Source organism: Crassostrea angulata, chromosome 1, assembly GCF_025612915.1.
Source record: "Crassostrea angulata isolate pt1a10 chromosome 1, ASM2561291v2, whole genome shotgun sequence".
Classification (NCBI taxonomy): Eukaryota; Metazoa; Mollusca; class Bivalvia; order Ostreida; family Ostreidae; genus Magallana; species Magallana angulata.
Window position 1 is genome coordinate 22,008,624 of NC_069111.1, and position 25,287 is coordinate 22,033,910.

General features: G+C 34.4%; 2 protein-coding genes and 1 non-coding gene across 3 annotated transcripts; 2 read left to right on the top strand and 1 right to left on the bottom strand.

The window, feature by feature from the left end:
• Window positions 1-4,271: 4,271 nt before the first annotated feature.
• Window positions 4,272-4,343, bottom strand: Trnaw-cca (transfer RNA tryptophan (anticodon CCA)). Its single transcript has one exon. It is a non-coding gene; the product is annotated as a tRNA-Trp (tRNA).
• Window positions 4,344-4,548: 205 nt separating this feature from the next.
• LOC128185468 (PAS domain-containing serine/threonine-protein kinase-like) lies at window positions 4,549-16,104 on the top strand. Its single transcript, XM_052855061.1, has 20 exons — window positions 4,549-4,618; window positions 5,683-5,847; window positions 6,105-6,396; window positions 6,729-6,919; window positions 7,040-7,210; window positions 7,647-7,787; window positions 8,057-8,191; window positions 8,552-8,663; window positions 8,840-9,003; window positions 9,112-9,229; window positions 9,550-9,697; window positions 9,806-11,124; window positions 11,340-11,515; window positions 12,055-12,270; window positions 12,486-12,611; window positions 12,895-13,029; window positions 13,286-13,485; window positions 13,606-13,739; window positions 14,066-14,206; window positions 14,324-16,104. The coding sequence occupies exons 2-20, from the start codon at window positions 5,761-5,763 to the stop codon at window positions 14,527-14,529; spliced, it is 4,212 nt and encodes a 1,403-aa protein (XP_052711021.1). The 5' UTR covers window positions 4,549-4,618; window positions 5,683-5,760; the 3' UTR covers window positions 14,530-16,104.
• Window positions 16,105-16,176: 72 nt separating this feature from the next.
• On the top strand, window positions 16,177-25,182 carry LOC128185478 (enoyl-CoA hydratase EchA19-like). The gene is made up of 7 exons (XM_052855068.1): window positions 16,177-16,265; window positions 17,481-17,660; window positions 21,051-21,148; window positions 23,819-23,963; window positions 24,196-24,345; window positions 24,478-24,651; window positions 24,960-25,182. Exons 1-7 carry the CDS (start codon window positions 16,193-16,195, stop codon window positions 25,040-25,042), a joined length of 903 nt encoding a protein of 300 aa, XP_052711028.1. The 5' UTR covers window positions 16,177-16,192; the 3' UTR covers window positions 25,043-25,182.
• The last annotated feature ends 105 nt before the right edge of the window (window positions 25,183-25,287 follow it).

Sequence of the window (25,287 nt, forward strand, 5' to 3'; positions counted from 1 at the left end):
AGTTATTGTAATTTAATTAATTACTTTCAAATGTAATTGACCCCATCCCTGCCACTAACATTTGAGATATTCGACTGTGTTCCAGCTTTAATATTAACTCCACAAAACTATTCATAGGAGACTATGCATGCCTGAGAAATAAGTTTCAAAAATTACTGTCTCATGAATTCTGTGTAGATACATTATTAATAAATCATGCTCAAGATACCAAAATTACATTCAAATTTTCCAAACGACTTTCAATCTCTTACCAGAGGGTACCGGTATATTACTCTCTGCTTGATAAGGTTTCGTTTGCTCTAAAGGATTCAGGAACTTCCGAGGGCCTAGCCTACCCCAGACCAATAAACTTTTATTCAAATTTAACGCCCCTTCCCTGTCGTCGGAAATTGTTGTTCATAGTGTGAAATTCAAATATCCCCTTTTAAGGTGACTCCATGTGTGCTCGTTTCAAATTCTTTTTTTTCTTAGACAGCGATATGAATTTCCGGTTAAATTAAAGTAATGACATGTATTGATTTAAAATTTTGTAGTTTTTTACAGCTACATAAATTGCACATAGTATTTTCCATTCGTTCACTCCTTACGTATAAGGATTAAAAAGGACTACTCTTCAAGTTAGTAACGTTGTGTCTTCTTATCTCTTTGTAAACTTTGAACCAAGCATTCCCGCTCTCGCATGTGATCTCTCCCGCGGGATTTCTGGAAGAGGATAGATTGACTTTTGTATCATTCATGCTACCCAGATAAATCATGAGACTTTCGTGCGCCGTGGAGCGACCAATGAAATCGTGTCCAGAAGTCTTAACAGAGACCAGCATGTTCCATTTCCGGGCAAAAAGGACGCTCTTTTGGACGTCGTTAATGTTATTGGCCTCCATGATAGCGAAGGGAAATTTCGTGTAGATGGTTTCCCTCTGTACAACTAATGTGTCATATGATGATATGTGGGGGAAATGCAGTGCTCCATCTAGAGTTTCAAAGACTTTATAAGCTCGAGATTGGTTGGATAGGATTAGCAGTCATCTCAATAAAAAAGCAGCTATTGGACGCGGATAGACAGACCATAACCAGAACGGACATTGCAAAACCTCTCCTAGCATTATATCTGTAAATATGTGCATATTTGATAAAAAAAATTAATATTAAAGGAGGAAAGATTCCTTCTTATATATCTCATATTATTTTCTATCATAAAGCCCTTCGGGATTTATCGGATGTGATCACCTCCTTAATAATCAAAGGAATTAATTCATATTTAAACTTTTGCCTATGAAAATCATTTTTTAAACAATTAAATCATATTTGCATATTAAGCATTGACATCTTTATCAAATTAAGAGAAATGTTCTCAATTCCTGTTTTAATTTCCTTGCATATGCGCCGTCTGTATTTTGAAAAATTAAAATGTTATTTATTTTATTTTTAGCACAGGCACAAACCATGTGAGTGTGATGTTACGAATGTCAGTATTATTTTGAGATATTCAAATAAATCAACATGATAGAATACAGTGTTATCACCTCGGTGCCATGGTAGAGGTTTCAGGGATCTTTATGGTTTATATAGCACGCCCCCCGATCTCTTTAAGTTCGCGGTACATAAATGTATCAATTGAAATTCTTTTATTTTTAAGACACACTGTATATTTTCGAAATGTGAGAAAACAACTTTTCTGAGTTCAGCCGGTATGATTTGAAAAACACTCTGGTATAACGTGGTATAACATACGTGGAGAATATTGAAGAAGCATATTTACTTTACAAACCAAATACTAACAAGCTAAATGTAGTAAACCCTCTAACTCACTGCGCTACGCTGTTAGATGACAATATTGGGAAAGAAACTTCTTATATAACTGCACTTAATTTTATTGTTTCTTTCGATAAACAATACGTCACAACATGGAAGTGTCCCATACCACCTTAATGTTAAAAATCAAGGCCTTTTTGATTTAACGATTATATATTATTCAATTTTCTTAAACTATTACCTAAACGGGCTTGGCCCCTGGTTACATTGAAATTGATGTTAAAACGGGCTTGGCCCCTGTGGACGTGACGACGGTCTAGATCGAGTCTGCATAGCTTTCTCCAGACACATTGGCCGTAGATTGCGACCATTAACTGAGATCATGCAATTGGATCATGCGAGCTGAAGCTCACTGTAGGAAAACAAACGTGCCAATAAGATACGAACATTTTGGTCATATATATAAATTTATAAGTTGTTTTAACTGTTCAAATGAAAATAAAAGAAGATTTGTTTGACAAAAATAATGAAAGGCCGGATGTACCTTAAATACACATGAACATGAGAGGGGGAAACTTAGAGAGTAACATTACAATATTTCTTTCAATAAAGTGTTTATAATGAACAAATGCAGTACTGTACAATGATTTTACTTCGGAATTGAAATGCATCATGTGTTTAGCCAGTCGGATGTCATCGTTTCTTACCAATCAGTGATTTGATTTAGCTTATATACCTATTAGCAGTGTTGTTTGTCGTGATTCTTTGTTGTATTTCTATAATCACAGCCAAACCATATTATAACTGTTATTATATTGGCAGTTGTTATTTTCTTTTGAGAAGTGGACAGGCATAGCCTACATCCACTTATCAAAAGTGGACAGGCATAGCCTACATCCACTTATGAATGTGGATGTAGGCTATGCCTGTCCACTTCTCAAAAGAGAATATGGCAGTTGTTAGCCTCGCTGCACTTATTGCTTATTTCTTGCTCATTTGGAAGGAAACCTAAGCAAACTCACGAATTATTAGACGACTGAATGTATTTTATTTGTAACTTGTTAAGAGCGCTAAATGGTCGTGGCCATTTCTAGACTTTATTAATCTCCTAAAGAAGAAGAGCTGTAAAGAAATATAGCAAAATATTTAAACTTTAAGGCAACGATCTGTGGAATTTTTCTGTACTTAATGATAGTTTAAAGCTATATAAATCGTTTCTAATAAAAAATTAAGGTAGATCTGACGGTTAATTTGTTCACTACCGAGTCTCCATAAGCGTTACAGTACATTCACCCTTGGTATTTTTTGAAAGGTGGAGAATGTACGAGATACCTATTTTTTATGGTACACGACAGTATATCTCAATCATCAATATTATTACCTTTCAATTATAAAAAAAAAACCCTAACCATGTATTGTACAATATTATAATATACACATGACTCTGTTATTATTTTTATTTTAATTGCATTGTTTAAAGCAATATGAGCTGTATTTCTTAGAATTTTATTTTGCTGCAAAAACCTGCTAGTATGCCTAGTCTGCATGTTACTTAAACTTTTATGATAAATAAGATTTAAAAAAAATCATTTATTTTTGTCAGATAAAGAAAGATTTCTCCTCTGAGGAAATATAGCAAATTAATTTTTGTACAGGACGACAATAATTCAATTTTGCTTCATTTAAGGCTTCGTATGGCTTTTCCCACCAAAAAAAGGCTGACAGAAATAAATAAACCCTGATATTTTTGTCATTTTAGTAGAAAATAACATTTTTGTGAAAAAAAAATTTCAAAATGAAAACTGCAGCTCATATTGCTTTAATCATACTTGTTGCAACTTGATTTTAGAATAGATGCACGAAAGGCCGTGGTTTGGAAATAAAGAAACTAACGATTTATTTTATATAGCTATCTTTAATTATGGTCGAATACTAAGAGAATGGAAGACTTTTTAAAATTTTAAAATGTTGATGCCGATTGCAGTAAAATAATGACAATAATTTTCTTCAATTTTTATTACTATCATTGCTCGATTTTTTTTTCATGCCTTTTATCCATTTGAACAATCTATTTTTATTCATGAAAAATCAATTCTATAGTTGAAAAAGCACCAGACATTTCATTCTATGAATTAGTGTGAATGAGGGAGTGCATTTACAATATCATTTGTACTGCCCTTTACAAAAATTTAGATTTCATTGATAATCAAAATTATTTAGTGACATTGTCACATACAAATTTGATTCTAATCTAAGTATTTGTAAAGCACAGTACATTTTGTGGCTTTAGTGCAATCACAAAAAAATATTATGAAGTACATGTAGTGTTTACATCAGTTTGAAGTTTTACATGTGAAATGTTCTGTAAAATTGAATTATTTGTTATTAATATAAAACAAAAAGTATTCTGCATTATATATAGATTCGTTTTATATTGTGTTCAAAAGTAACGTTTATCATACATCGTTGCCTGGCTGCGGAATTTTTAACCGAAAGGGATAAAAAAAAATGTCGAGCTTTGACCCCGACGTGATTCGAACACGCAACCTTCTGATCTGGAGTCAGACGCGCTACCGTTGCGCCACGGAGTCTTACTTAATGTACCAGTGGAAGATTTAAAACAAGTAAATAGACAGAGGTTCTAAACCACTCAATCAAACAATAAGTAAATATTTTTAGTTGTTCCCATGCCTTACACCAAGTGGAAATGTGCGATTCTTCACACAAAATCGTAGAATAAAGATTAAAAAAATATTGCTTAGCTTTCATGTTATTCATCGCGCATGCGTATAATAACTTTGAAAATGGCGGAGGAATTGAATGATTGAAATTGAAAAGCATTCCAAATGTTTTTAATTACTTTGCTGTAAGTTAAAGATTTGGTATAATTATTGAATGAATATCTTAAAATATCTTAGATAATTACTTATGGCTCACCTGTACTTTATCTTACCTCCCTGATTATTACAGCTGTTTGATTCAAGCCTGAACTTGAATGTCACAATTTTGGTTTTGTTTTGATATTAGGGTCAAACGATAATTCAAATCTAATTAACTGATTAATAAGCCTGTTGCAGCGTTTAAGATTTTTTGCACACATGGTTACTTCTGAATTCGGTGTAATATTTAACGTTATTGAAAAACTATTACACAATACTGATTTTGATGATTATTTTGTAATTTTGAATCAAGTTTCGTGATAACATGTTTACTGGAAGTTAAGCTTTGCTAGACTTGAAATGATCCACAATATTTGGAGAAAAAAATTAATTGCTATACATATTTCATCTATAGTATTTATAGACATATAAACTGTGTCAGTGTGTAGATTCTTCTTATGGTATTACCACTGAAAAGAGAAATAGAAGTTAACTTGTTCAAGGGGTTGGCACGACACCAAATGTGATGGGTTGAGAAAAATAATGACATACCAGATAAGGAATTGAACACAGGCCCCCTGACTTTGTAGTCAGGTGCTCTACCATCTAAGCTATCTGGTGCCATGCAGTATTCGAAACTGACTTTGTTAACAATTAATTTCAGACTAAGAGTAAGACCGTAACATCAGCATAGAAAGGCACAAAATAGGGATGGTCTGGTTAAATGCCAAAAACATTTCTTAGTAATGATAAAGTTTTAGCTGTTTATAAAAAAAACTTTCATCTCAAAAGTTTTACCTACAAAAGAAAGTTTAAGTAAAAAAATTGTATAGAGTTGCAACAGAACGGTGTCACAGAGTTCCCACATAACTTTTAAATATGGAATTTGCTTTGAGACTCCTGGGAGTCATCCTCACATATTTAATAATATAAAAGTGAGTGTTTAAATTAGACAAACTGGCGTAAAAAAAACGAACAATATTTGTTTGTCAGATTTGAATTTGAATGATACCTTTTTAAACTTTTCATGACTGTCTCTTTTTGTTTATAGTTTAGTTCGGCTGAGGTGAAAAAATCATTTCGTATCGGAAAGGTCTCATCAGCTGTGTTATCCAAGCAGTATTGAATTATGGACAAATTCAGTGATTATTCACCACTCTCAGGAGCCATCTATAACAGACCGTACCTCTCGTCTACTCCAGATGTTTTGCAGTCGGTATGTGTTGATGAAAAATTTATCAGTCATCTGTGAAGCCTTATTACACGTATTTTTTGAACTTTTAATTTCTATACTGTATGAGGATATGCTGATAATTTTTCAAAGTTCTTTTGAAAGTTTGTGTCAAGATGATGATGGAAGATAATTGTTTTGTTTCTGTTTTTGGCTTGATAAACAAGTCTAGTACAAAGACTAAAAGTGAAAAGAAAGGCAGTGTTATAAATGTTTTCAGGTTTATTTTTTTTCTTTTATAGAAGAGGTACAGAGACTTGAACATAAATAATGGTCTGAATGGTTTGGGCAGAGAAAATCTGTTTGGGGACAGAATGACCTTTGGTTCCCCTAGGTACCCTTCTCCCTTGGACAGAATCCGAGCAGACAGGAGCGATTTAAGATATGCTGCTGAAATAAATGGAATGAGGGAGTCGTCATTTGAAATAAATCAGTCGTTCCCAAAGATGACGAAAACATCGAGATGTCTGGATGAAACCATGACAAAACCAAGGTCCAAGAAAGTAAACCTTCAAGAAGAGATCAGAGATTTAGGTCAGTCTTGAGGAGTGAGAGTGATCATGCTTTATAATGTTTTGAAAAAATGACAAAGTGTAGCAAACATTACAGTACATAGACTACATAGTATAGAACCCTTAATACATGGTTTTGATATTGACTTCATTATGATTTCATTCAAATTTTGTTTATTATTTCATCCCTTTAGACTACATAACTACTTCAAATATAAGCTATGTTTCTTTTAGCTATATCTATTTTTCCACCATTTACATTTAATAGTTCATATAAAACAGAAGCTTTTATAAATACATACTTTAACAACTATGTTATAACATTTGGAGAAATATGTCTGTTGTTTGTGCTAGGCTGTGAGTTCCATGATGTTAGCTTCGGCCCTGGTCAGACAAAGGGATCGTGGTCCTCGGAGCTCCATCCTGACCGAGAGAACTGGTCATTCTACAGCTACATCGGCGGGGGGCATACAGGGACGGTGTTTCCCTCCACCATACGAAACCCCAATAAAGCTATCTGTACAATCAATTCAAAGACTTCTGAGGTAATGATGAGACCCCTCCAAACCCAAAATTTATGATCATGATGCACAAGAAACTGTCAAGTACAATTTTTTTTTAGGTAAAAAACCTGGTTTTGATTTTTGCTGATATGTGTTTTTCAGATCCTTACTGCAAATGATATGACTTGTGAACTCTTTGGGTATGAAACAGAGGAGTTGTTGGGCAAAAAACTCAAGGACCTTATCAAGTTAAAGCCCAAAGAACAAGCTACAATACAGGAATGCCACTTTGATGAGTCCTCGGGAAACATTGTCAGTCTTGCTGGAAAAGTGGTAAGTACAGCTATATCATTGACATACCATTCTTCCCTGCACTAAAAATCACCTACCTACCTCATAAAAGTATTGAGATGAGTGTATTCTCACATTTTCTTAACTGACAGGTGTATGCACATGTATGATCTTGTGAGGGCAAAAATAGGCCATGCCTGCTGTCCGATCCTATTTCATTTTGAAATAGAATATTGTTTAAAGTCATGATCTTGTTTTTAATAATATTACAGATGTACATTGAACAAACACAAAGTTCTATGCATACTTCAGTTTTGATTAATTTTATTCTTGATTTAAGATAATTATTTCCGTAATTGGAACTTGTTCTTTATTAATGATTACAAAATTTTCATTTTCCTACGCTAATGTCTATCACATGTGTTGAATGTTTAAAGTATCCGTCTGGGATGATCAAAATATTGTTCTGTTTAACTAGGTAGATGCCATTGACAGCAATGGCCTGATCATGCCAATATCTGTGTGGGTAAAAAAACTGGATCAGGAGACAGAGCAGAGGGCCTTGGTTGTCATGGAGCCGGTTGAGAGAACTGTTGCCATGGTGACATTTAATGCTGAGGTATATTTTAGTATTTCAGATAGCATTTTCTATAATACCACAGTATTGGAAATTTTAAAAAATCAGAAAAATTAATGTAACCATGCAAGCATTTGAGTTTTAGGTACATATTGTGTAGTTTATTCCTCTTTAGTCTAAAACGGCATTCATGACGTCTTGTACTTCAGAAGCAGTAGTGTTTAACTAATGTAAATTAATCAGATTGAAACCGCATTTGACCCCCATTCAACAATAACAACCTTAATACAATATTTTTATCTTCATTTCAGGGAACAATTTTATCCTGTGACCATCAAATGGCTTATTTGTATGGCTACTTTTCACCAGATGACCTGGAAGGTGTCAAAATCAAACAGCTGATTCCATCTTTACAGCTTCCAGTGGAAGGAAAACCATTGGAAAAGGTAACATACATGTGAATGCACACTTTGATTAAAAACTCGCACAAGTTATTAGCGTTTCTTTAAGATATTTTGGATATGTGTTTACTACAGTAATTAAGAAAATAAAAAAAAAAATAAAAAAAACTACACTCTACATGTAATGGAAAAAAGCTGCTGCTATCATTAATAATTATGAATAGCATACATGATAATTTATTATGCATGTTATTTGTAATTTATTTGCATTTCTTAAAGGTAATTAGATTTCTGTTTACTGCTTTAGCAATTTTAAAGAACAAAAAAGCTGCTTTATGTTTATAATGTTGAATATTGCCAACTCTAGTGAAAGATCTGCTAATGGAATTGATTGGTTTTCTACAGGATTTGAGAAAACAAAGAGCAACAGGGAAAACGAAAGATGGAGCTTGCTTTCCTCTCAGTCTGTCCGTCAAGCTGGCATCAGAAGTAGACAGCTCCCGGCCCGTTTCTACAGGTCTGTGGAGGATGATTTTATTTTAACCCTAGCTGCTGCTGTAATATTTCTGATACATTACAGTAAAACTGGAATACTGTCATATCTAGATTGTAGAGTTTTTCACTGTCCATTGGTTAATCTTGAAGACTCTTAAATATAAAAAAAAAAATAATGATTCATGACATTTCTTATAGGGGGTGTCAAAGATGAGAGGGAGAGTGTGTATGTGGGAATTCTGTGGGTGTTCTCAAACATAAGTGGATTGGTCACCATGCTGCCTGATGGAACAATAAATAGCATCAATGAAAACTTTGCGCTGATGCTGTTTGGTTACTCTAGAGCAGATCTGATAGGAAAGGTATACAAAATAAAGTTAAAAAATTTTTTTTTCTAAAGCTTGCTTTCACCCCTAGTGTATGCAATGGGTATACTGAAAGTACTACATGTAATTTACATTTTGGTGCAGGATATTTCGATCTTGATCCCCGATTTCTATGATATCTTGGAACTGGAGGAGAACTCAGAGGCTGCAAGTCACCACAGTGGTCTAGACAATCCAAACCTGCTGCCTGATGACAACAAAGGTCAGCTTCAGGGATTATACACATTAACGTACAAACAGGATAACTATAGTGAAGTGTTTTTTGCGATAAACACCTTTGCAATCAACTGAGTGTTCAATAAGAGTAATATCACAAAGCTATGTAAATCCAATGGCATTCTTACTTGTCTTCGGTTTGTTTGTTTTTCTTAGGCCGTATTTATGATATTTGATTTAATTCGATATCATTTAAATGTCATAGTTCTGAAAATGGAATATTATCTTTTACACATGTACTAGTCTATGGAAACATGTACAGTTTTATTGAAAGTTCTTTATCTAGATCATTATTTTTGTGTGTAGATCTGCAGGAAGTGGACAGCAGTGATGACCAGGGTATAGGGAGCAGCATCACCTCCAATCAGTGTCCCCCTGCTGTAGACACCCACCCCCTGCTGGGTCCAGGGGTCACCTCTACCCCCAACAGAACCCAGGCTGTATCATTTTTCAGGTGAAACTTGAAGAGGTCTTGTTGTATACTCATACATTTATTGTGCTTGTGTGTGTGGACAGAATTGATACATAATAAATAGAAATGAATTACTAATGTCTATTTTAGGAGAGGATCTAACAAAGAGTCGGGGAGTGAGGTGGAGATCTCTCCACTAGCTGGAGGGATGAAGCAGGATCAGATTGGGAGATTAGAGTTCAGTGACAGCGAGGAAGAGGAGGAAGAGGCGATGATCAGGACGGACGCGAGGTCCCCGGAGACCTGTCAGAGTGACTTGTCTGCCTCCAGCACCGAGACCGTCCCTACAGCAAGGGAAGTCACCAGAAACGTCGCAATCATTCAGGAAGTGAACAAGGGTTGTATGGAGAGCTGTGACAGGAATGGAATGGAGGAAAAAAATTGTGAGAAAGGATTGAGTACTGATGAATATCTCTCCCAAAAGAAAGAGGATGATGGCAAAGATAAAGGAGATTCTGTAAGTGAAGAGATGCTGGTTGTGTGTAATTCTCAGGAAGAAAAGAATTCTCCTGTTGCTTGTACATCAGCACAGACTCCAGTTATTGAAGAAGGTGTTAAAACTCAATCAAAATCAGAAACAGAGAGTTCACAACACTCTGCAGATAGAGCAGTATTTCTCCAGACACTTCATGACACAAATAAAATATTAATGGAGATCAAGTCAAGTATGGATGATCCTGTTGTGTGTGTAGATCCTAAAGCTGAAGCAGACTACAGACAAGAAAATGTTGAACAGAGGACAGCAAATGTAAAAGTGAATTCTGAAGCAAGCGTTGATAGTGACGGCAAAAATCAAAAGTCTGAACTCGACGTTTCAAATTCAACTGTAGAATTGCTAGCAGCTGGCGTGGGAGTGCTGGATTTGAGTGATTCTGGCTGTCTGGAACGAGAAATGGACTCTCTGGACAAGTCGGGAACATTGGCAGACATCAGCAGCAGTGTTCATTCTAGTGCTATATTAAAAGACTGCTCCAGGGAAAGTCTCAGGGATGACTCATCTTTCCCAGCTCATCAAGACTATATTCCTAAATGCAACACTGACAGTGTCCTTGAAGAAATTAGTTCTGTGGAAAATTCACTTGATCTTGTACATGGTGTTGAAGTGCACAAGTCGCCCCTACTGCACATTAATAGTAACAACTCTTGCCATTCTAGTGGCCACAGTACGGATCACCAGCCAGAGTCATCGTTCGACCCAGTAAGCAGCTACAATCACAGTAGCAGCTTATTGACAGACAGTGTGAGCTTTCATGAAAGAGACAGTGGCTGTAGTCCCAGGAAACACAAGAGGAGGGATCGAGGGAAGGAGGCATCTAACCAACACAGCTCCTCCTCAGCTTGTCAGTCGGTGGTGTTTCCTGAAGGTTCCTACGCAGGGCAAGGAAAACATAGGGATAGATCTTATCTAGGTATGATATCATTATTCAGGTCTTTATTCTTCAGGTCTTACTTAGGTACACTATTTTTATGAAGACGTTCATCATAACATATACATGTACTGATGTTGTAACTTTCATATGGTTGAACGACCTGTTATTTGTTATCCCTACAAGTTATAAAGTAGTGTGTTACATTTATTAAGTTATTATAAGTGTGATTAATGTGTAGGGAAATGTTTTGGCAGGAATAATATTTCAGCTGAAGCGTGTGACGTTGGAGGATGGTAGCGTCAGGTACTGCATGTGGGTGTCCAGGGATCCCGAGGAACCAGCAGAGGGTGGGAGGTCCTTCGCCAACCTCACTCTGGCCACGACCCTCAACAGCACCATGGACTGCTCGGGCAACTTTAGCCTAGGAGATGTAAGAAATGCAACGTTAATACATGTACCTGTATGATAGGAGGTCTTACTGAAAAATTAAATAAAGCACCAGTTGACTTTCAAATATGTTGTAAAAAAAAAAGTCAGCATTTATGAACAGTATATATATGTATACCAATTAGTTTAGATACCACCCAAATACATGTGTTTGTACTCTGACTTTCGAAACTGTTACAAAGTATACAAATAACTACCATGAAATCATTAGAATTCATGTCGGCTCAGTTTTCTTTGATTTCATTTGGTACCCCTTAACAACACATTTACATCCCCAACTATATATAAAATGCATCCATTTAGACTAAAAAATCCACAAAATTATGTCAAATCCAAGAGAATCTGGCAGTCCATAGAAATTGTCCCACACAAATTTATATGAATCCAAAAGTTTTACCTGCACATAGACATCTGCTAAAATTGCTAAAGTTGTGATGGGATGTATTGTTCCTAAAGTGAAACATTTTTCCTATTCAATCTTTGCATTTATAAATTATATAAAATTATAAAACTGAATTTCAGCTTCTGGCTGACAAAGCCTGTTCTGATTCAAAAGTAGAGCATGATGGGAATGTTAAGGAAGGAGCTCAGCAAAATGATGGGGTGGAGGACGATGGTGATGATGGGGTCTCAGCAGGGAGAGGGCTGTTTGACATCAAGTACCACACCCTTAATGCCATCGGCAAAGGGGCATTTGGATTTGTAAAGTTGGCCAGAAGAAAAATTGATGAGGAGGAGGTACATGACTGTATATCTTGTCAGAATTTCATCAAATTTGATATTAATGATAATCACCATTAATAAAAATAAGAAACATAGAGTAAGATGCTGATAATTTTTTTAAAAATACACTTTCTGAAAAACAAATGGAGCTGTTAGCAAAGAATTGCATATATACCGGTAGTTTAAGTGAATGTACACATTTTCATTGTCATAAATTATTTTTACACCAGGTTGTAGTGAAGTTCATCAAGAAGAACAAGGTGCTGTCGGAGTGCTGGACGGAGAACCAGAGAGGCAGGAGACTACCACTGGAGGTGTCATTGCTGAAGATGCTCAAGCACCCCAACATTGTGAAGGTATGGACTGCAAAAGAACTTTAAATATACAAACTATCAGCAATGGTAGGTCAATGTTAAGGCAAACAATGAACTGCAACCTCATAAAGCTAAATCCATTTTGATCATTGAAGTTGTGAATTTTGTACTTGCAAAACAAATTTTTAGCAATTTATACGGTCAATTTTGGATTATCTTGTTGACACAACAAAAATGATTGAACAATTTATAGGGAAAGGTGAAAGTAAAAGGATTTACTTTTTGGGGTATGTTAAATTGTTGACAATTGGCTGATTAATTTCAGGTGTTAGATGTATTTGAGAATGAGGACTATATACAGATGGTGATGGAGAAACACGGCAGTGGGATGGACTTGTTTGAGTTTATAGATCGGTCTCCTCTGATGGACGAAGCACTGGCTAGCTATATTTTCAGACAGGTAATTCTTTTAATAACTTGTTGTTGGATCAATGAGGATCAATGGCCATGAAATCATCAGGATGGTTTGCTAGGGGGTTTATACATGTATAAATATGAAATCCACCTCCCTTAAGTGGTGAATTTTGAACAAATAATGAAAATTTACTGCCATGAATACCATTTATTCCACAGTGTTTATGCAAGAGATCTTTTTCCCCATGAAATATTCTCTTATCCAATTGGTATGGTATTCAATTTCATCCTTAACATTGTAGATAGTGGCTGGGGTGGCATACTTGCATAGCCTTAACATCGTTCATCGAGACATCAAGGATGAGAACGTTATTCTCAACGAAGACTTTCGCATCAAGCTGATTGACTTTGGCGCAGCCGCATACATGATGCCCGGGAAACTGTTCGGAACATTCTGTGGAACCATGGAATACTGCAGTCCCGAAGTTCTGTTGGGAAACAGGTATTAATGAAAGAATTTTTATGATACTTCTTTACCTTCAAGAATGCTATTGAATTCTTGTGACAGTTTAAATCAGTTTTACAGTTGATAAACTGGTGAATCACTTGAATTTATTTTCAGATATGAAGGCCCAGAGTTGGAGATGTGGTCCCTAGGGGTGACTTTATACACACTGGTGTATGGAGAAAACCCTTTCTTTGATGTTGAGGAGACCATTAAAGGGAAGCTGAAGCCACCATTCCAGGTCTCGAGAGGTGAGCAGAAATAGTTGTCCAAGTTCATTTGATTAATACGTACTGTAAAATCATCAATTCATGTTTTATCCTTTGTGAGGATTTTCATATTGTATTTCATCTCAAAGGAAAGAAAAAAGTGATTCTTCACAGAGCTTTAAACTTTTCACAAAATGTTTACTTTCTTGTGGTAGGGGAAATATTTTTGTTTGTGCACATATTAAACCATAGTGATTAACTAGTATGTTATAAGAATTTACATGGTACATGCTCATTTGAAAAAGACCAAACTTGCATGTTATGTAATAGATTATGTTCACTAATGCATGTATTGTGTCTTCTTGTAGGTCTGACACATCTACTCTCTGGACTGTTGAATCCCAGTCCTGCTAAGCGACTGACCGTTAAGGATTGTCAGAGAGATATCTGGACTAATCAACCTGTTGATGCCTCTCAGTATTCTTGGGAAGAAGTCCTGCCAAACTGTGGTAAGAAAATGCTATTCCTGACCAATTTTGAATAAGTTGCTGAATTCAAATACTTGGTAGTCTTTTACCTTGAAAATCAAATTAAAATGAAGAGAGGTATGTTTATTCTTCTGATAGAATTTCATGGAAACACTGCATCAGACAACAGAATTGATTCTCCTGATTCTAAAGTGAACTCTCAGAATGCAGCTAGCCACACAGAGAAGTATATAGACAATGTGTATAAGGACAAAGAACTTCTTCCTCCGGTGCCCCCTTTCTCCCCTCCCGGTTATCACACACATGTGTTTGACTCCAAGTACTACTCTGTGGTGGATGTGTAGCAATAATTGGCATGCTAACAATTTAGTTATTTTTTCTAAAGTCACATGAGAGTGCTTTTTTTCATTCTTTCCTTCATTTCTTTCATTCAACCAGATTTGCCTCAGAGCAGTTAAGGTCAGACGACACGTTCGTTGGTAAAAAAGATGATTATTTTAAAATTTTCAACGGCCTGGTATTATACCAAATAAACTTATTGTTATTTATTATGAATTTTTAAATGATTAAAAATATAATTGCAGAAAAATTTTATATTAGCAATTCAAGTGTTTTTTCAATAGGATTATATAGGAAATGCATTCTCAAGTATCTTGCACAAATGCCTGGTAAGGTACCCTAATTTTTTGCAAGAAAGCTTGTCAAAGCAGTAGTAAATCAATAACAAATTCCTGGAAATAGTGATATAAAATTTAGGAATGGTTCATCTGACCTTAAGAAAAGAAAAAAATTGGATGTTTAGGATTTCAGAATTAATAATATTAATAAGTTTAGACAGAATAAAATACATGTACATCATAGATGTTACCTCATATTTTACTAATGAATCTGTACTTGTGATGTTGTGCCTCTAACCTTACAGTATTGTGTCATGTTGAAACCAAAATACAAAATAAATACCAATGTACAAGTAGCATGATGTTGGCTGGACTATATATTTTATAGATGAATATGCGTATTGAATTTATTTTGTTGAAATACAAATATTTATGTTTAATAATGGTACATACAAAATATTTTGACTTTCAGTATATAAGTAATTAAATGATGACAATGTCATTAAATGATTAAATGACAATGGTATAGGGTATCCATAGTTAGAAAAAAACCCCAGAGTTTTCATTGTAGAATCAGGCAAATAAACCCAGCTTTTTATACATGTATGTCATTTATGAATTTAAATGACAGTTATATGGTATGTGAGATTTGGTTGTTTGTTATACATGTAATTATGAATTGAAAATGTAAACATTGTAAAATACTGTGTATAATCAAAAATTTGTTTTATTGTCATAAACTTATGCACTGTACTGTAGTCATATATATTTTGTTATGAGATATATTATTTTGTGCCACAATTTACTGGTCTGTACCCTGGGTGCTGTCGTTCTTAATATTTAGTCAGTTTTTATTATATTTTGCAATTTTAGTCATATTATGTACTTTTGAATAGGGTGAACTATGTTTTGGCAATATGATACTAATCTATGCAATATTGAGATATTATTCTGACATTTTTGTGCCATAGACAAATGTCTGCAAATTTGATAAGATTTGACCTGTTCTTTGGGATAAGTTTGAATAAGTTCAAAGTTTTTTGGAAAATATCATGGTTGTACATGTAAGTTTAAGAATTTTACGTTTTGAAGGGAGTGATCAGAATATATTTTATTTGTGGTTCTTTTCTGGTTTGTAAACATGTAGATTTATTACAGTCAAAAACGTGTATATCGTGTTCAAAATCTATACCTGTTGATGTGGGCAAATATTATATTGGAAACCATTGCTTGTCACATGATACTTTTATGAGATTCGGTTTTTTTTATAACTGCCGTTATTAAATGTTTTTATTCACATCAGACACGTGTTTTTGTTTATATTTAATCATTGTTAACTTTTTATTTAAATCGGGCTCGACATTCTGCAATGACAAAAAAGTAAACAAACATGAAATTGCCCTTCCCGTGGAGAAGAAAATTTTGTCGAGACATGGGATATAAATTGATTTCCAACAGAAACGGTGAGCTTTTTTAATAAAAAGTTCATTATTTAATCACTGTTTTTTGTCTGATGGAAATGACATTTTCATATAAAGATAGAACAGAGTCAACAGCTATCAGGTTTTGTAATATCGACAACACATCAGTAGCGTTTGAAGCCATCACTGACCCTTAATGCATCTGCTATATCATCTCTGCTCACCCAGTCACCATTATCTAAGATACAAAGAGAAGTTTTGTTGTCATGTACCTTATTTAACAAAGTACAGCATGTCACCTCCCCGCTGACATGTTGCAGAATTACACTGAATGTTCAGCTGAATATGATATTGTGACGGTCAGACCGGTTCGAGGTAATAATATCGTAATAAAGCATCTTTAAATAGGACTCATCCTACTACATTCCTCGAATTTAATTTAAAAACTATTACATGTACTAAGTACGTTAATACTCTTAGTTCTCTTTCACAAGGCTCTAAAAACTAACACCTTCACAGGTCCCATTCGCCATTCGACAGATTTATTTTTCATTTTCCTCAGTTTGGTAAGATAATTGGATTAGGATGAATTTTATTTTTGTCATTAACTTATCTTTACCTGAAATGAACTATATAAAATAATAATTAATAAAGAAAAAAAAAGATTGACTGTAAAGTACTTAAAGGGGCATGGTCACGATATTGGTCAACATTTTTTTTTTCGATTTTAATGTTTACAATGCTTCAGTGAGACATTTTTTATAGGCAACCAAAATTTGAGGGTCATTTGTTGAGTTATAAGCGAGTTACAGAGCTTACATTTCTTCGCTATGTAAACAAAGCGTTTGTTTACATTTTTAATGTTGAAGTGAAAATTCCAGTTTTAAACCTCAAATAAATGTGTTAATCGTTAGGAGCAAATCAGCTTGAAAAGATTTTTTGCTGGTATATTGAACCTATACATGTAAACAAAAACAGGACACGAGCCTTGTTTACATGACGAAGAATTGGGAGCCCTGTATCTTGCTTAAAACTCATCGACTGGCACTCAATTTTCATTTGATCATTAGAAATGGATTCTTAAAGCGTTGTAAATGATAAAAGCAGAAAAATAAAATTTGACAAAAATTGTGACCATGCCCCTTTAAAGTTATCTTTCTTTCACTGTTGTTCGTCATGGCGAAAATCTCCATTTAACGCTTGAAAATCTTATTAAAATCACGTTTCCCTTTTTATAAAAATCCCTGCATATTCTAGGCAGTACTTCAGCAAGTAGTCCTGTTGTCGTGGACAGCATTGGCCCGGTGTCCCTGATCGGTATCAATCGGCCCGAGAGACGTAATGCCGTGGACCCACCCACCGCCCATATCCTGTACAGGGCCTTCAAGGACTTCGAGGGGGACGACAGCAGACGGGTGGCGGTACTGTATGGAAAAGGTAAACAGGAAGACGACTATATGAATTACTTGAAGAGAGAGAGAGAGAGAGAGAGAGAGAGAGAGAGAGAGAGAGAGAGAGAGAGAGAGAGAGAGAGAGGGGGGGTGAAAAATGAAAAACATAACGGAGATAAAGAAGGAAAATAATGCCTATATAACGAACTCGGTCGTGATCAAAACGTAGTACATTGTATGTGTTCTTCATACAAAAGTAATTGAAAGAAGGCATGCTTGAGATGATTTGATTAGAGTTTTTAAAAAATACAAAACTACAATGAATTATGAAATATGACAAGAAATGCCGCCCCGCTTTTTATTTCCGCATTTTTTTTTTAATTCTGTTTTATTAAAAAAAAGTTTTCATGATTGATATCTAAAATCATTCGATCGTAAAATAATGAAAAGGAGTTAATAATGTGTCAGACTGTACCAATACACAATTTTCTGGATTTTCTTTTCATTTGAATACGAGTCATAATCGAATTTCACAGTACATTTGAATTTTTGAAAAGTTTGTGAATTAATAATCGAAAACGGGTTAACCTACGTATTTTGCATGCAACTTGCAGATACGATGGGTTTCTATGCCCTTTCGTTTGAAGATCGAAATTGTGCAACATGGTGTTTTGTCGTACCACCACCCCCAATGATTTTTTTTTGTACGCGGAGTTTTAATGGGGCGATATGAATATTGTCATCGTTCAGAAGTTTTTTTAGTAGTCATTGTAATGATCATCGCGTCCTGAACATTGTCATACAAGCACGAGGAAATAGAAACATCGTGTTTGTTTTAAACCTGCAAAGATTCTTATATTTATTATAGCATCAGCATTGAATCGTTACCTTTTGAAAGATATTATCTCATAACTGCAGCGGTGTGTGCATACAAATTGAGTAACGTGCGTTAGCTAGCGCGTTATGAAAATTTTTATGCACACACCGCTTCAAATTATGAAACTATATTTTTCAAAAAATAATGATTTAATGCTTATTTTTACATTTTTAAAACTTCTTGCTTTGTCAGCAATTGTTATTTATACCTTAAAAATGTATTTCTCCTAAATTATGAAACTATCTCTTCCAAAAAAGTAATGATTTAATGCTTATTTTTTCATTTTTTAAAACTTCTTGCTTTGTCAGCAAATGTTATTTATAACTGTAACTTTCAGTACCATGTGTGTGTTACATACTCGTATATAGAGAATAATACATGGCAAAATCTGTATCGCATCCAATATCAACCCGAGACTCCAATATCTTCCCATGCGGAACTCCTCTGCCTTTTTTCGTTTCGGCGTATGTGCATGTTTACAGACGAAAAATAAAAACATTTATTACAGTCGACATTTTTAATTGCAGTTGAAAACTTCAAGTGCTAGAAAATGTCTTGGTGCAGTTAACTTTTAAAACCTGAGGAAATTCCGGATCTGTAGCCACATGTTCCTTCAAATAATCAGATCTCACATTTTTGTTAAATACATGTACAGACAACGTTAAAATAATATTTGAAATCAATTGTTTCAAATGCAAAGTTCGGCCCTCGGGCTGATATTGAAGTCTCGGGCTGATACTGGCTGTGATATGGAAAAGGCTATGTATTTTTCTCAGTGTATATATATAACTGCAGACTACAGTAGCTTACCACATACTGAACATGCCAAAAATATGTGGAATGTAAATATATATGTACACTTTATCATATTTATTTATGGTGTTATTTAAAAGTTAGATTAATGCTTTTTCTTCCAAGAATGACAACTCTATTTTCTACGCCCTATCATCATAGGAAGAAAGGTAGTTTCGAATGCATGTTCCACTAGTTGTATTATTAACGAAGTAAACAGGAAAAAATCTGGGAGTAAAGTCTTCGGACTACTTACACGAGGGTTATTAGAAAGGTTCGCGGACAAAGTGATTTACGGTAAAATTACTGTGTACTTTGTAGGATGGCGTATGATTTATTAAATGACTACCAATTGAAAATAAGTATGCAAAAATCATGTGAATTTGAAATTTATTATATTAAAAAGATACAGCGATTATTATTTTGCAGGAATTAGATTTACGGAGCACCATTTTTCATTTCCACGATGTTGGGTGACGTCAAACAATTGAAAGTCAAACCTGATGCTCTTTTTCAAAATAAACACCTTTCAGTTCCACACACTTTTCAAGTCATTTAACCCATTTATAAAATCCACGTTCAGTTTTTGTATAATGTCTTTTGTGGCATATAGTAGATCATTTTGTGGCATAGATCATTTAGGTCCAAAAATATCTGTCCACGCAGTTTCGACTTTAGATTTAAGGGGAAAAAAGCGAAACCCACAGGTGCAAGATCTGGGCTGAAAGGGGGGGGGGGTAGGGGGTTGGGGTGCTGCAAGAGCTCAAAATATCAGTCCTTCCATCTTTAAACGTCTGTGATTCTAATTGTAAACGTTTGTTCCCAAAAAAAAATAGCATCATCTAAGAACCTTTTGGTCTCCATCGAAGATTTCCCTGCGTGCACATAAAATTGGATGAAGGCCCGGTGCTCTAAGATGTCAAAGTTGATTCATTTTTCGAGCGTTGTTCGTCCAAATTCGGCGATTAAACAGTCTGAAATTCTTCAATTTAATTGAAACTTACAAAATGACCTTGATTATTCATTGTAATGTCAAATGAAATATCGTTCTTTTTTATGCGCTTAAAAGGTACATTTTCATATTATGGAAAAATGCGTACAAACAATAAAAATTAAAAAATCTGAAATGCACCGTGAAGCATATTTTATCAAAATAATTAAGCTGTATATTGTGGCGTTGTACCGGAAATCGATCCAGGGGTTTTAAAATTTTTTTTAGAAGGCATTCTTTTATATAAAATGGCGGTAAAACAATGGATTACGCGAATAAGTTTTATCAGTTTTGTTTTTGGTAAGAATTGTCCCATTCTACCTTAATATTGCCGTTGTATTACTATCTACTAGTATAGTTATTTCATATGTGATAAATTGCTGCCATTTGAAAATATTTTTAACTCTTCAAATGAAGTAAACTTTTTTTTGTTCAAATGAAGTAAACTACTAGTAAATTAAATTACATGTAAATCCTTTGCATTTCCTAATAGTCTAATTTATTTTATTTTCTAAATGGAGGCAAGGAAACTGATTCGTATTTTTATGTCTGTAAAGATGGAAACCACGAGCGTATTATAATTCTATAATTAATATTCTGTAACCACTTGTCATCGTACCACCTAGTTTTATTTTTGTTTTCAGGCGTTTCCTTTAAAATAATAATGACTAAAAGACAAACTAATTAAGTTTTTTTCTTCAAGATTTAATTGAGTATGTGAGAATGGATTGATTGATTAATGTATACATTATATTGCTTTATTCCGTGTGATTTAGCGGGCAATTTCTGCGCTGGTTACGACTTAAAGGCCCTGTCAGAAGCCGAGACGCAAAATTTACCCGGTGATCCCGCCAACGAGGAGATTGGGCCGATGGTTTGTATATATGTACTATATATATATATATATATATATATATACGTGATATATTCATAAATCTAGCGATAATAAATAAAATTTCATTAGAGCCATGGGATATTTAAAAGATACATACATAAAGAAATAAAATCAGTCTATCAACTCGCAATGCAAACTTTTTGTTTGTCAATGATGAATTCTTAGGAGCTAATAAGAACGTCAAAGACGAGTGTGGCTCAATTCATTTGTCCCAAGAGGGCCGTTATTTGGGCCATGGTTTAGATGGAGCATGTGTTTAGGGAAAATTGATTATCTGTAAAATGGGCAGCGGTTTGTGGGTTATTTTGATACTATTTCATATAGACGAAAACCAAGAGTTTCTATTATTATAAGGAAATAAATTGTACCATTATTTATGAAGAAATGAATTATTTTGAGAAATGATACTAAGAAGCTGTTTAAATTTAGTAGTGAAATAAAATGATAAAGTGACCCTATAGGGCATTACTGTAAATAAAATTCAGAGTCATTAAAATGATGGTTGTGTTTTACAATTTTTAAAATTGTTTGTAATATTAAATTCTCCTTTTACATTTAAAAAAATGGAAGTATGTGAATTATGATAATGTTTTGCGATAATGTTTTGTACTAGATATGTAACAATGTGCAATGTGCACATTAGTACTCGCAGTACTTTGATTTATGAACAGTTGGGTCATTACATTTATTCATTATATTTACATCTACCAAGTATGATTCCCTCTATAGTTAAACTTATCGTTAATTCATAGCTCTATAGAAACAGCCAGACTGAAATCTACACGCCCCATTTATCGACTGGTCGAAATCTACAGAGGCTGAAACTGACAAGAAAATCACAGGACAGATATCGACACGCCCTGTTTATCGATTGGTCCAAACCTATAGCGACCTAGGAAAAATCACGGACTGCACGAAATAACCATGACGATGTCAGACTCAAAGTCTCACAGGAGACGATTTGGCTGTTTCTTTTAACTAACTTACTTACGTACATTAACAGTAATTTAGTGAATTTTAATTACTTTTTCTAATCAATTTATCAATTAGCTTAAAGAAAGATGTTAATATAAACAATAAAATGCTTTCTTTGATGATTCATTCGGGTTATAAAGGTAGTGATCATTGCAGAAAAAAATTACATAACCCGCTAACGCGGGTTATGTATTTTTTCTGCAATGTCACTACCTTCATATCCGGAATGAATCACCAAAGAAAGCATTTTATTGTGTAAATCTCTGACTTGAAAGGTGCAAAATCGGAGGAAACTGTGTATACGATAGACAAATGTCCAGCTGTAACACAAGACTTTTCATATCAAGTGTGTTGTCGACTTTTTATATGACTGAGTGGCATTTTTTTTTTACATTTTTTAAAACCCATGGAATATGAAAGCTTTGTATTATTCGAATTCAAACATTATTAAGGAAGGAGTCTTATTTTGTTTTCGACTTGTCAAAAGTTAAATGTTCATTAAATCAAGATGAAACAAATTAAAATATCATTTTCAAATTTTTTTTACTACTATACAACTTGAAATAGTAATAGTAATAAAGTTTAGAATCTAACAAGAACTATATTTTTGGCGGAACATTGGTGTAGGAAAATATAACATGTTTTTGCAATTTAGAATTGCTGTAGATTCATGAGGTTGATTAGCATTTTTAAAACAATAACATTCATGTGGGATTTATTTTTAACTAAATAAATGTAAAGTAATGATAGGATACTTTGCTTTCAGGATATGTTTCTGAAATATGATTTGCCTATCAAATTACCTTTTGATAGCTTTTTAAAGCGCCCATTCTAGGTAGATTTCTGTGGAAAAATCAGTACTAAAATCGAATTTTCTCTCTTATCAAAAGGTCAATATATTAGTTTTTCTGCCAATTTATATACTTGAGTAAAATCTTTATAATATAAAAAATAAGAAATATTTTATTATTGGAAGCATAGAAAAATAATCAAAATATCTTAAAAATATAAGAAAATTAGAGGAAATGCGGGCTTTAAATATTTATTTCAAATTATTAGTATAAGCTAATAGACATTTTGATATTCTGTAATTTCATTGAAGAATATCAACTTCTATCGTAGAAATATGTCTGAATAACCGCAGATAACTATATATTTACTTTTATCAACCTTTAAGCTGAGAAAACAGGTAGTAACCTTGACCTGACCTTGATGCTAAAACACGATGGTCAAATTTGAATATAATGATACAATCATTTGTTTATATGATCTGTAGGACTCTGTAAAAATTTCATGAATTTCTTAATATAAGAAGTATGTCTGATAACGAGAATGCTCCTTTCTTAATTCTCGCTCTTAGTAATAGAAAGTTTATTGTTAAGAACCATATTGGGACGATGTGATTCTGATGAATATTATAGTAATATGTTCCTTAAAAAACTGTATAGTATTATTCTACCTTTCGAAAACCAATGGTCATTGGCAGTCATGGACTTGTCATGATTATGAAGCTTGTTCACAGTCTAGAGCATAGCTTTGAATTTATCTTTCAACTTGGCGACTTTTTATATGGGTTTAAGAAATACATCTTTTGAGAACATGTAAATTACTGAGAACTCCGGTGACTCTCTAATAGTCTCTATTCTATGATTCTGTGAATAACGCTGTTTCCAGGGCCCGTCGCGGATGGCCTTCACCAAGCCCGTGATAGCGGCGGTGTCGGGTTATGCAGTGGCGGGAGGGATGGAGCTGGCCATGATGTGTGACCTCAGAGTCGTGGAGGAGTCGGCAAAGATGGGGGTATTCTGCAGGAGGTTTGGTAATGTTCTGATATCACTGACAGACATCTCTGTAATTGCTAGCAGTGTCTTATTTTAATACATGGTTTTTACGACGGTGATATCCTATACTCTTAAAGGCAATCCAGACTTTGTTGCAATTCCTGTATATAAATCGTCTGTACAAAATCATGTTCATAAAAATTCATTTTCTAAGAATTATTATTGATTCCAGTTAGGTTCTGTTTACCCATATTAATATGCTTGGTTCAGGTGTCCCATTAACTGATGGCGGAACAGTACGCTTACCTCGACTAGTGGGACTTTCCCGGGCATTGGATCTCATTCTAACAGGGAGGGAGATAGGAGCGAGGGAAGCACACGAGTTTGGCTTGGCCAACCGAGTGGTTCCCGATGGGAAAGGTAAATCAAGGTTCAAGGCAGCCATGATATTGTTTTATTTACTTCATTCTTAATAGAGATGTTTTAATTTTTTCCCCTTGTTTTGCAGCCGAAGCACCATATCGTAAATTACATTAACGACTTTTATTTTAGCACTGGATGTTGCAATAGAATTGGCCCAAACGTTGACCAAGTTTCCCCAAAGGTGCATGAATACGGACAGGTCGTCTGCTTATTACAGCACGTATGACGCCAAGAGCATCAATGACGCACTACAACGAGAGTTCACTCAGGGCATAAAGGTCATCACAGAAGAGTCAATTCCAGGTTCGAATATACACAGCCGTAGTTTTATTTTTCCACATAATTGTTCCATATGTAGAATTGGTTTTGAAGTACTGTGAATTCATCATTGTTCGTGGGAGCCCAATGTTCGTGGTAACCCTTGCCCACGAATTTACATCCCCACGAACCTATACACATTCATTTTTTTAAATATTTATTGAAATTAAAATCCCGATTATACAACTAGTCAACGAAATCACGTCCCCACTAACTAGGAAAATTTTGGCTACCCACGAACATTGACTCCCCCAAAAATATAAACGATACCACAGTATGCTTTTATTTTGAAGGTGCTCAGAAATTTTCTAAAGGTCTTGGAAAACATGGTAGCTTTGACATTGGGGATCAAAGTGGACGCAAGTCGAAGCTGTAGTTGTATTACGATAATCGTCTGCGTCTTTGAGCCAGAGTTTAATTTGGACATCATACACGTGTTGCCATCTGTTATGAATTATAGCGAGGGTGTTCTATTGAACTGTTTATAACAGTTATAATACTCAGTACTCAGTGTGCCATATTGTCTTCTTCACTGATCCATTCCTTTTGTAAAAACATAGTATACAGTACTTAATCTCTATATGTTTATACTTTTACTTTTTTTGTAACATGTATTGTTAA